Source organism: Prionailurus bengalensis, chromosome E2 (assembly GCF_016509475.1).
Source record: "Prionailurus bengalensis isolate Pbe53 chromosome E2, Fcat_Pben_1.1_paternal_pri, whole genome shotgun sequence".
NCBI classification, from domain to species: domain Eukaryota; kingdom Metazoa; phylum Chordata; class Mammalia; order Carnivora; family Felidae; genus Prionailurus; species Prionailurus bengalensis.
Window position 1 is genome coordinate 55660318 of NC_057352.1, and position 12450 is coordinate 55672767.

General features: G+C 50.8%; 1 protein-coding gene across 1 annotated transcript in view; it reads left to right on the forward strand.

Moving 5' to 3' along the window:
- Positions 1–4995: 4995 nt before the first annotated feature.
- The window catches only part of PLCG2 (phospholipase C gamma 2), a 160752-nt gene continuing 153297 nt past the window's right edge, over positions 4996–12450 (forward strand). Inside the window, exons 1-2 of the mRNA XM_043599754.1 lie at positions 4996–5100; positions 9967–10201. Coding sequence (XP_043455689.1) covers positions 10009–10201 — 193 coding nt within the window. The 5' untranslated portion in view covers positions 4996–5100; positions 9967–10008. The remainder of the gene's footprint in view (positions 5101–9966; positions 10202–12450) is intronic.

Genomic DNA, 12450 nt, shown 5'->3' on the forward strand with positions numbered 1-12450 from the left:
CATTTCTCCAAAGAAGACACACAGAAAGCCAACAAGGTAGGGGAGCCCTTGGGTGGCTCAGTCAGTTAAGCATCCAACTCTTGGTTTTGGCTCAGGTCATGATCTCAAGGTTGGGGGGGATTGAACCCCACTTCAGGCGCTGGCTGACAGCATGAAGCCTGCTTGGGATGCTCTTTCTCTGTCTCTCTCTGCCCCTCCCCCACTTGCTCTCCCTCAAAATAAATAAATAAACATTTAAAAAATTGGAAACAAAAAAAAAAAAGCCAACAAGGTATATGAAAAGACACCCAACATGACTAATCACCAGGGAAATGCAAATGAAAACCCCATCACACCTGTTAGAGTAGCCAGTATAGAAAAAAAAAAAAGAGGTAACAAGTGTTGGTGAGGATGTGGAGAGAAGCAGACCCGGTTGCACTGTTGGTCGGAATGCAAACTGGTGCAGCCACTTTTGTCTGGAAATCAGCAAGGAGGTTCCTCACAATATTAAAACCAGCACTGCCACATGATCCAGCAATTCCACTTCTGGGTATATATTTCTCTAAAAAAAAAAAAAAATCGAAGACAGGACCATGAAGAGATATCTGCACTCCATATTCATGGCAGCATCATTCCTAACGGCCAAGACATGGAAACAACCTAAATGTCCATCAATAGGTAAATGGATAAAGACAATGTCATATGTACATACAATGGATATTCAGCCTTTAAAAGGAAGGAAAGCCGACCGTCTGCAGCCACGTGGATGGCTCTGGAGGACATTATGCTAAGCGAAGTAAGCCAGTCACACAGGGCACCTGTTGCATGGTTCCACTCCTGGGACACATCTAAAGGGGGCAGACTTCTAGGGGCGCCTGGGGGGCTCAGTCAGGTAAGCATCCGGCTTCAGCTCAGGTCACGATCTCTGGTTCGTGAGTTCAAGCCCCACATCGGGCTCTGTGCTGACAGCTCAGAGCCTGGAGCCTGCTTTGGATTCTGTGTCTTCCTCTCTTTCTGCCCTTCCCCCACTCTCTCTCTGTCTCTCTCTCTCTCTCTCAAAAATAAATAAACATTAAAAAAAAAAAAAGGCAAACTTCTAGAGGCAAAGAACAGAAATGGTGGTTGCCAGGAGCTGGGAGAAGAGGGAAACGGGGCGATGTTCCATGGTTACAGAGTCTCTGCCACACAAGATGAGCAAATTCTAAGAGCTCTGCTACACAACATTGTGTCTACAGTTGACAAGACGGTATTGCACATCAAAAAATGTGTTAAGAGGGCAGACATCGTGTTAAGTGTTCTTACCACACATGCACACCCAAAATGTAACCCAAAAAGAAACAGAATGACAAAGCACAAGGGGGGGGGACCTTTGATGGTAACATGGGTATATGCTTAGGTCCGAACTTATCAAATTGTATCTATTACACTGGGTGTTGTATGGAAACCAGTTTGACAATAAATTTCATATATTAAATAAATAAATAAATAAATAAAAATTGTATCTATTAATTAAGCACAACTTTTTGTATAACAGTTATGCCTCAAGCTGAAGAGCAAAAGAGCTGCCCCCTCCCCCTCCTGCCCCTCCCCCTCCCCCACCCCAATCTGCTGGGCCCGCTTAACCCTGCCGAGGTCTGGGGGGCTTTTCTGGGTGGTACTTCCTCTCACAGAGGCCTGCCAGCCAGCAGCTGGGACTGGGCTTGTCCCCAGGGAACATGCATTTCTCTGAACAATGTCAGGAAAGGAAACCAAACCAAAGGCTCTCAGGGACTTTCTGATCGTTTTTTGGCGCTGGGGGTGGACGGGTAGGTCGGCGTGCTCCCTGGGGTGGGGTGAGGGGCTTTACTGGTGGCTGGGGTAAGGAAGAGGCCTAGGTCGGGAAGGCCTGTTGTACACCAATGATTATTAGAACAAGAGGTGTTATTGATTGAAGCTGTGTTGTGATAACCTCCGCTGCCCATTACCTTGAATTCTTTAAACAACCTTCTAAGGTAGGGTTTGTTTGTTTTTTTAACAGCTTTATTGAGATATAAGTCACATACCATACAGTTGACCCTTTAAAAATATGCAGTTCAATGGCTTTTGGTGTATTCACGGAACTTTTCTACTGTCTTCACAAAATTTTAGAACTTTTTTTTATCACTCCAGAGAGAAACCCTGGACCTTCCAGGACCCGCATGACCTCAGTCCTGAGGTCAAGCAACCGCAAATCTGCTGTCTCTACAGATTTGCCTCTTCTGGACATCTCAAAGGATGGTGTGATGGGGAAGCTGGAGGCTCAGAGAGGGTGCCTGACCAGCTTAAGGTCACACAGCTAAGGAAGGGGCAGACTTGGGACTTGAACCCGGATCTCCCTATTCTTCAAGGCCACACCTTCCCACTGCACCACGGGGCTTTTCTTCTTTCCCATCACAATATTAAGAGTGGTCAGCTCTGCTGGTGGAACCCAGGATACCTGTTTTAGGTTGTATTTAATCCTTGCCATCTCTCCAGGGAGACAAGTACAATTATGCCCATTTTGCAGAGAGGGAAACAGAAACACCGAGGGCCTAATGGTTCAGTGCACCGTGGCTGCTAGTAAATGGAAGAGGGTTATGGGAAAAACAACAACAACAACAACAAACAAGTGCATATTGAGGCCGGGTGAGGAGCACAGGATAAAAAGTTGAGACAATTCTGATGAAAAGACCATTTTCTTTTGGGTTATGCCCCCTCCACCCTCACCGCCCCTTCTTCTTTCTTTTTATATGAAAAGGAAAAGAAAGTTCCCTCCACCCTTTGAGGTCACTTCCTGACCCATTTGAGAATCTGTGTGGGGTGGTTGCAAACTCACTTCTCCCTGCCTGAATGCCTCCTGTTAATGCTTTGAGTGGGCAGTGGGCCTATGTGTTCATGGGCACTGGCACCAGACAGACCTGGGTTCTGGGTTTAAATCCTCCCCCCCTGCCCCTCAACTGAACACTTGTGAGTCCTACATGGGACACTGTTTGTTTGTTTGTTTGTTTGTTTTTGACCGGGTGGATTCTCCGCCTACCTACTGTGCTTTGGAAAAGAAATGTCATTTTGTATTTGAGTCCTCCCAGAAGGAAGCAGGGAGGGGCCCATGTGTCAATTATTTTGAACAAACAAGCTGAGGTTTAAGAAAAAGAGGTGAGAAGCTCCAGAGATTCCCATTCATTGCACTGGATTCCTTTAAAAATTTGTTTTAATGTTTCAAACGCACAAACCGTGAAATCATGACCTGAGCTGAATGAAGTCAGACGCTTAACCGACTGAGCCACCCAGGCGCCCCTGCACTGGATTCCTGTTCGCCTGAAGGTAAACAATGAGACGAAGAAGACAGACAATTAAAAATATGAAAAAGCAACCTGCCATCTACTATGACCATCATCTCATACACCATGGGTATTTGAACCCCAAAGATACCGTAGGCGCACAAATCAGGTTAAAAGAGAGTTCTTTGACTTTTAAGCATGTACTACATGTTCTTTCGTTGCTTGACCCCAGGGGACCAGAGAAAGCTCCAGCCAGGATTAGCATCTGTTTGGACAGAGGTTAGGAGCAAGGGCTCCAGGAGTGGCCTCCAAAACTGCTGCTTGCACACAGTGTCATTTCATCAGCAGGAGCTTGAACACGCTTCCCTATAACAGGCGGATTTTGTAAGAATAAATTGCACATATGTGCGGTTGTACTGATAGCTCATGCACATTATATAACAGGTACCAAAATGCAAGTGCCAGAAAGATTGACGGAAATAAATATAAGGTGAAGTACTTAAAAAAAAAAAAGGCAAAGAAATTTAACCTAGAGTTAGCCATTATTTTTTGGAAATTGGCCCCATGATTCCAAGTGGCTGACATCGTAACAAGTCTTTCAAAGATCTCTTTAGAAAACTGCACTAAGTTGTTCGTGAACAGTAATTGGTACATTCCTGAGATGGGGCAGGGAAGGAAATGAATCTATGGATTTCTGAAGTTGGTAAATGTGACCCGTGACTTCAGATACACCATGTTCCCTCGGGGCAACATCCATAAGTTCACAAAGTGCTGTAACTCAACAGTTTAGGAGCAAAACTGATGTGCTCTGACAGGGCTGTAGGTGACCCTAAAGCTGGCTGGAATCGCCAAGAAGACACTTGTGTCAAAGATGCACGTGAAAAGTTTGAATAACATGGATTCACAAAACCCAAGAATGGAAAAGTCATATTTCTAAAAAAAAAAAAAAAAATGTTACATCATACGGTTTGTGACTGCAAATAGGCATGTGCAGCTAGATTAATCAACTAAATACAGTAATTAGGCATTTGACTACGTCTTCCATACAGTTAGTTTACAAAGTGAGCCATTAAAAAAACAAATAAAAAAACTCTCGATGCACCTGGGTGGCTCAGTCGGTTGACTTCGGCTCAGGTCATGATCCCACAGTTTGTGGGTTCGAGCCCCGCGTCGGGCTGTGTGCCGACAGCTCGGAGCCTGAAGCCTGCTTCGGATTCTGTGTCTCCTCCTCTCTCTCTGCCCCTCCCCTGCTCACTGTCTGTCTTTCAAAAATAAACATTAAAAAAAAAAATCTTCTCATTGGGAAATTGGGAGATCATTTCCGGTTCTACGTTTCTTCAACTGTTTTGACCCTATCTAAAACAGATGGGGAGACTGAGGCCGACTGTATTTAAGTGGTTTGCCCAGGGTAGTAAGAGGTGCTGTGACACCAGCGCCGCCTCGGTGACGATTTCAAATTCGGCCGGGAACAGCCCACTCCAGGTAATTAAGAGGAGTTTGTTAAACGCACGGAGAACACCTGAATGCAGCAGGCGCTCCATAAATGCTACGCCGCCGCCTGCAAGCTCCCTCTCTCCGGCTCGCCGGTGGCCTGGGGCGGCTCGCTCCCTCTCCCCCGGCCGCGGAGGCACGGCTCCCGGCGCCGAGTCGGTGTCCGGGTGCGCGGCGGGGCGGGCGGGGCAGGGCCGCCTGGAGGCCGCGGGGGGCGGGCCGGGGCGCGGGGGGCGGCCCCCAGGAGTCACGTGGCGCGCGGCCGCGGCCGAAGCAGAAGTAGCAGCGCCCGCGTTGGAGGGCGCGCGCCGCAGGGAGTGCCCGGAGCCGGGACCCGCGGCCGGGGCTCGGCCAGGTGAGTGGCCGGGCCGGGCGGGAGCGCGCGCGGGCGCCCGGGGAGGGCGGGGGACGCGCGCGCCCGGACAGTCCGGCGCCGGGGCGGGCAGGAGCGGGGCGTGCCGTCGGGGGGCCCCCCAGCCCGCGGTGCCCGGGGCCCGGGCAGTGCGGGCGGGGGTCGGGGCCTGGCCGCCGGCCACTTCCTCACCGGGAACGGCGCCGCCTCGCCGGTCGGTGCCCGGGGACCTCCCCGGCTTTGGATGGGAACCCGGAGGATGCGGCGCGGCTGGCGGTCGGAGGGTCGCGCCGGCGTTGGCGTTCAAGGCTCCCGTGGCCGTGGGGTCTTGCGCCGCTTCCCGGCCGCGTCTGTGGCCGGGGCTCGCTGAGTCCGGGCGGCCGGGCGGGCCCCAGGCACTTCCCCGTATTGCACAGGTGGCTGTGGGTGGGTGGCTGGCGGCGCGATACCACGGAAGGCGCGGCCCTCACCCAGGAGAAACCGGGAGAGTTTGGGGGGGATCCGTGATTCCCTGTCCCACCCCACAACTGCGTGTGTGCATAATTACGTGTGCTCGTCTGTGCGTTTTCCTGGTTACGTTTTGGAATCCCAAGGAGGTCATCACCGCCATAGCGGAAGAATTCGAGGGGCAACCGCGTCTCATTTAGACCGGGGGGTTGGCGCCTGGATTCTTGCGGAGAACGGGGAGGGTCTCTCCTAGCACCCCGATCTCAAACTACGCGGAAAGAGACTGGTGGGCTGAGGGGGGTGACGTGGCGCAAGGAAACAGGTGGCACGTTAAAGAACCTCTCTGAACTTCCTTACCCTGGATCCTGGGGCTGCCCAAACGTACATTCCAGGGCTGTGGAAAATTGAGGCCTGTCTATGAAAAGGGTGCCTGGCTCGTGGTTGACCCTCTGGCTAAGGGCCCTGCCTGGGGCTTGGCCCTTATCCTTAGCCACGCTTCTGCAGAGAGGGCTTTACCAAGTTTGGAGCCCGTGCCAGGCCCAGCAGTTAGCCTGCTACCAAGGTGTGTACCAGCGCGGGGACGGTACTCCCTGAGGATTTCGTTGATGCCGAAATTGCCTAGTGCCGCTGCTGCCGCCCCCACCAACCCGTCCCCCCACCCCACCCCTATCTCCCCCTCCTACACCCCTTCCCCCTCCCCCCACCTTGAGCCCTTGAGGCTTCTCTACCAAAGGCAAAACGGGCACCCCACGAATAGCCCTTCGGCTGGGTGCAGTTGGTGGAAAATGGCCGGTAAGAAAATTTGAAAACACTTATTAATTTGGAAAACAGCAAAACACAAGAAAAAGCTCATCCTTATGTTACCACTTAAGTTAATAAAAAGTCAGGGAACCCCCCCTCCCCGCAAAGGAACCACTTTCCTTGGATTTATAAGCAGACAGCCTTTAAAAAAAAAATGATTCTATGATGCTTACTGGTTTGCAACTCCCCCCCCCCCATCTATTTCATGAATCTTTCTGGATCCAATTGCTTATCAATTTTCCCCATGGTTTCTGATAGTTACTGAGTAATCGTTGGTGTGCATGTCCCCTTATTTCTTTAAGGGACCTCCTTCCCAGTTGTGTTCTTTTTCTTTTTTCTTTTCTGTTACAAATAATGCTTCTGCGAATATCTTTGTGCTTCCTTCTGCACACAGGTGACTGCTCCTCAAAGTGTATGCATGTTTTATGTTTTAATAGATGCTCACAGGTTGTCTCCTCAAAAAAAGAGAGTTGAGCTCATTCCCACTTAGGTGCAGTGGCCGCCCCTCCAGTGAAAATGAGTTTCTGCAGGGTGGGTGTGAGATGGTGGGTGTGAGATGTGGCATCACCTTCCTTCCTTTGAGCTGCAGGAGAGGGGCAGCTACCTCTCAGGAATGTGTGCAGAGCTCAACAGAATTGCCCTGTGGGATTTTATACGACATCCTTTATGGGCCTAACGTTTCTTCTCAGCTCAGGGAAGAGAAGAAAACTTCCCTACTTCCTAGTCCTGGGTCCTTGTCTCCCGGAAGTTTATTTCAAGCATGGAAAGGACGTGGAAAGTAGAAATGGCAAAACCTCTTATTAAATCTCAGACACCGTAAGTCCTTTTGCAAAGTTACCCGGGGAGGATGAGAAACAGGAAAAAGGGATTTCAAGGCTATTTCTTTTTTTTTTTTTTTCTTGAAAGCAGAAGAAAAATGGGGATTGTCCTTGCTGCCTGGTGCCTTCCTTTGGGGAGAAGGCCTGGGAGACCCCCTTGCCTTAGCTGCTGAAGCATCAAACTCTGGGAGCCTGAGTCGGGAGCTGGCTGGATCTTGTCGGTTAAGTCCAAGGATGTTGTGGCCATGAGGGCCTTTTTCCAGTTCCTGGCGAGAGGCAACAGGGGAGACTTGATGTTTACAGTTGTGCCAGTCCACTGGGCTTCCGAGCTGGAAGTGACCAGAATCCGGGAATGTTTAAGTCCAAGCCCTTCTCAGAGCCAGAGTCAGAAAAAACAGAGGGCCCTGGTGGCTCCTGGCCGGCAGGTGTAATCAGAGGTGGAGGTGTGAAGGGGTGTGTTTCCTATTTATGCTTCGCCGCATGGTGGCCTGGAGCCCTGGGAGGGAGCTCCGGAGGCGCATGGCTGAGGGTGGTCAGCATGGTGAGAGCTGGGATCAGGTGCAAATCCTGCTCCTGCCAATTTCTAGCTGTGTGACCTTGGACAAGTCCTTTAACTTGAGAGGGATGAGGGGCTACCAAATTAGCTTGTTTCTAGCCAGATTCTGCCACGGGATTCTGAGTTCCACAAGACGGGTACTAACAGAGTCAGGGTGTGGGATTCAGACCAGGGTTCTGCCCTTGGTGCTGCCACATTTGTGTGTGACCTTGATTATGTCATTTCCCCTCTCAGGACTTGTGTTTTCACCTCTGGTATTTCTCATTGAGATAAATGAGATAAACCAGGTATAGCAGGTGCTGGGACCTGGGAAAAAGCCAATAAACAGCTGATTTACCAGGACGAGACTGGCCCCAGGCACCTGGTCTCCCTGTCCCCCCTCATGGCTTACAGGGTGACGGGGCAGGAGGCTCATTTTGGGCGGAGTTTGTGGCCTACTTGTCTTGCTGCTGGGCCTTTGCTTAAGGCTGTTCCTCTGATGAGAACACTATTCCCTTCTGCTTTACCTTTTGAAAAGATTGGATTCAGATCCCTTCCTCTCCCAGAAGCTTTCTCTGTCCTAAGTAGGGGTTGAGCTGACAGGTCTGCTTCTAAGTGGGCAGAGAGCAGGTGTAATTCATGAGTTGATCTCCAGCTGCCAGATACCTGTGGAGCTGCCTTTGGCTATGGGCGTGAGCTGGAGGGAAGAAGGGGGCAGAGGGCAAGGCCTGGGCCACTCCCCACTCCCCCTCGCCTCATTTGCATGCCAGTCCCCAGCTCAGTTCCTGGCATAGAGTTGACACTCCACATGTTGAACAGCTGACTGGTGAATATTATGAGGCCCTGCTAAGTGCTGGGGGCTGTACACACATCGTAGCTTCCAGTCCTTCCAGTGCCCCTTGAGGCTGGTATTACCTCCATTTTAAGATGAGGGAACGGAGGCCCTGATTTTGAGTGGCTTGGCAGGAGGCCTCCGGAAGGCCCGCATGGCCCTGGCTGAACACCTGCCTCTCTACAGAGTAACAGCTGTGGGCTCCTGATCCTGTGGGATTTGGGGCGGGGGTGGAGGGGTGGGTGGGTGGTGAATAATGAAGATGCACGGAAAAATTGATGGCGGTCGTAGCAGTAGCAAAATCTGGGGAGCATTGACTTGTGTCATTGTTGTAAGGGCTCCAAGATCTCTCTACCTGGTTTAATCCAAGAACTTCCTCCGAGATTCTGTTATGTCTCCACCTTCACAAGTGTGGAAGTACAGCATAGGGGTGGGGAGGGTCTGCCCCTAGAGAGCCTTCCATCTGACTCCCCTCTGCAGAGTGAGGGGTCAGGGCGTGACTGCAGCCGGCTGCTCAGAGGGGGTGACATGATTTCATGTTGTTGGAAACAGGGCCTCTAGGTACTGGTCTGGACTGGACTGGAGGGGGCTGGGGCAGAAGGGGGAGACCAGGTGGGCGATTAGAATAATCCAGGTGTGAGATCTTGGGAGGAGCCCGTGACTGGGGAAGATGAATTGCATCTGCTGATGGATTGGACACAGGTGTGAATGCCACCAGACCCGGCTGGTTCCAGGATTTGGGGCCCAGCACCTCTCTGTGCGGGGGCATCAGTGCTGAGCAGAAGGCCAGTGTCCTGCTGGTGGCATCGCAGTGAAGGCTTTCCTCACTGTCCCCACGACCCCATTTTAGAAGGGATGCGACCGAGGCTTTCAGAGGTCGTGCAGCCTGCCCAGGCCACACTTTCGGCCGAAAGCCCCACCAGGACTTGAACTTTGAACTTGAGGCTGCTGGGCCCCGATGTTTTCTGTCTTTGTGGCTCCGTTTCCGTGCAGAGGTCTCCACAGACGCATTCTTGAAGTGGTTTAGTTAATAGTATTTTTTTCTCTTCTCAAGTTCACTTAGATGGGGAGGGAAATCTAGGCAGAAGAGAAGAGGATGCTGGGGGTGGGGAGTGGAGCCAGCCTGGACTGCTTTGGCTATTCAAATACTCTACAGCCTGGAAGAGTGTGGGAGGGCCGGGTTCCCTGCCAGGCTGGAGTGATTTGGTTATTCAAAGCCGGGATGACAGCTGAGTCATTGAGGTCAGAGGGGCTCCTCCCATACCTCCACGTGTATTTCAACCTCTGTGCGTTCTGTCTGTGCTGAGTGGTCCACGATTCCCCGCCTGGAGAATCTTCCAAAACCCCTCCTGTTGGGTGTGAGACAGGATTTTGGCCGTTAGTTAACGAATTCCTCCTCCCCAAACCCCATTCACTCCTTCATTCTGCCTTTCCAGCATCCTGTTCCCTCACGCCTCCCACCGCGTCCTCTGCCAAAAATGACCGCCATGGTCAACATGGACACCCTTCCTGAATATGAGAAGAGTCAGATCAAGAGAACCCTGGAGCTGGGCACGGTGATGACCGTGTTCAGCTTTCGCAAGTCTACCCCCGAGCGGAGGACTGTCCAGGTGATCATGGAGACGCGGCAGGTGGCCTGGAGCAAGACGGCTGACAAGATTGAAGGCTTCTGTGAGTAGCCCTTCCTGCCTTCACTTACTCTTGTGCTTGTTGGTTTGGTGTCTTATTCTTCTGGAAATGGAAGCGTGGCCGTTCTGACTGGGTCTCTTTTGGGGTTTAGAGTAGGTGGGGGAAGTTGAGCCAGAGAATCGTGGTGGGGGGGGAGGGGAGGAACGGAGGCCCCAGGGGCCAACTTGGAAATGACATTCAGATGGCTCACCTGGGCTGGCGGGGGTGTGCTCCCTGCCTGACCGCATTGGGGACCTTTTGGTTTCTGTTGCCGGTCAAGCGCGCTGCCCTGCTCTGCCCTCATAAGGACCAAGTGACAGAACTGCAGGATTCCTGGCTTGGTAGGCAGATAGGCCTGTTTTGTTTTACTGTGGACCACAGAACGAGAGGCCTTCGCTCTTCGCTCCGCGGGGACAGAGCGTGTCAGAATATTCTGGAGCTTTTAAATGAAGCTCCAGTCCTGGGAGGTGGTGTCTTCGTTCCCCACCCGCCTCAGATTGGGCAATTGGCTCAGTTCCTAAAGCTTCTAAGGCTGTTGTCAACAAACGGAGTGAGGAGACTTAAGCAATTTTCAGTTGCAGAGACTTGCTTCAATTGGCATTTTTTTGTATGGACTCTTTTTTTTTAATGTCAATTGAAAAATTAAAATATGCTTGGAAAAATCAAACAATTCATAAATAAATGTCTCTCCTCCCCAGTCCCACTCTGTGCCCCCGGGGTGGTCAAGCTCATTACCAAGTTCTTTTGTCTTCTAGAGTATTCTATGCTTGTGAAATGCGTGGGTCATGTTTTTTTCCAGGAATGGGTCCTTACTACTTAAACTTCTGCACTTTGATTTCTTTCTTTTTTTTTTAATTAAATTTTTTTTTTTTATTTTTTAAAGTTTATATTTGAGAGAGAGAGAGACAGTGTGAGCTGGGGAGGGGCAGAGAAAGAGAAAGACAGAATCTAAAGCAGGCTCCAGGCTCCGAGCTGTCAGCACACAGCCAACGCGGGACTGGAACCCATGAACCGCAAGATCGTGACCTGAGTGGAAGTTGGATACTTACTAACTGAGCCACCCAAGCACCCTCAGATTTCTTTTTTTAATTTAAAGGTCATTTGGAGGTGGGTTCTGATCATCCCACTGGTCTAACTGCTGCTTTCACAGCCTCATAACATCTGGCTTCGTGAAATGGTCTGACCCTCCCCCCCCCCACGCCTACTCCAGATGGACAGTTGGGCGATTTCAAGTTTTTTGTTATCAGCTGCTGCAAATTTTTCTTTTTTTCTTTTTTCTTTTTCTTTTCTTTTTTCTTTTTCTTTTTTCTTCTTTTTTCTCCTTTTTATGCAAAAACTCTATTGAGATAACTCACATACCATACAATTCACCCATTCAAAACGAACAGTGAAGTGGTTTTTAGTGTATTCATGCATCTGCACAACCAACCATGTTTCGAACCTTTGCAGTCACCTCGAAAGGAAAACCTGTTCCCTATCGCCCTCACCCTCTTCCCCTGCCGTAAGCGACTTCGAGTCTCCTTCCCGTCTCCGTTGATTTCCCTGTTGGGGGCACTTCCTGTAAGTGGGATTCTAGAATATGAAGCCTTCTGTGTCTGGCTTCATTCCCTTAGCATGACGACCCTGAGGTTCATCCACGTTGTAGCGTGTCTGCGCTTCATTCCTTTGTCCGGTTGAATAATAATCCCTCGTGTGGATTTTCCACAATTTGTTCACTCATTGATGGACCTTTGGGCCGTCCCCACTTCATGGCTGCAGTGAATCGTGTCAGGAGCGTTCGTGTACAAGTTCTTGTGAGGGTGTGTGTCTTCATTCCTCTTGGGTCTGTGCCTAGGAGCATAGTTGTTGGGTCCTGTCTTGGTGACTCTGTGTAGCCATTTTAGGAGCTGCCGGCCTGTTTGCAAGGTGGCTGCAGCCTGTTACATTCCCACCAGCGGTGTGTGGGGGCTGTCTTTGCTCCTTGTATTCTTAGAGGGTGTATCTGAAGGATGACTTCCTTCGGGGGGAGTTTGGCAGCACCCCACAAAAGCCCATGAGGTAGGACGGTACCTGTTCCCAAGCCTTGATCTGTACCTCAGCGGGGTTCTGAACTTGGCCGTTCACAGGTCACCTCTGCTAGCTTGGCGTAGCTCTTCATTCGATGGCTCTTACCGTGAGTTCGATTAAACAGCTTTCCAAAAATTTTCTCCTGGCTTTGTAGCCAGGTATGTTTCAGGTGGCACAGAACCTGAGCCCTGTTTTGAAAACACCCG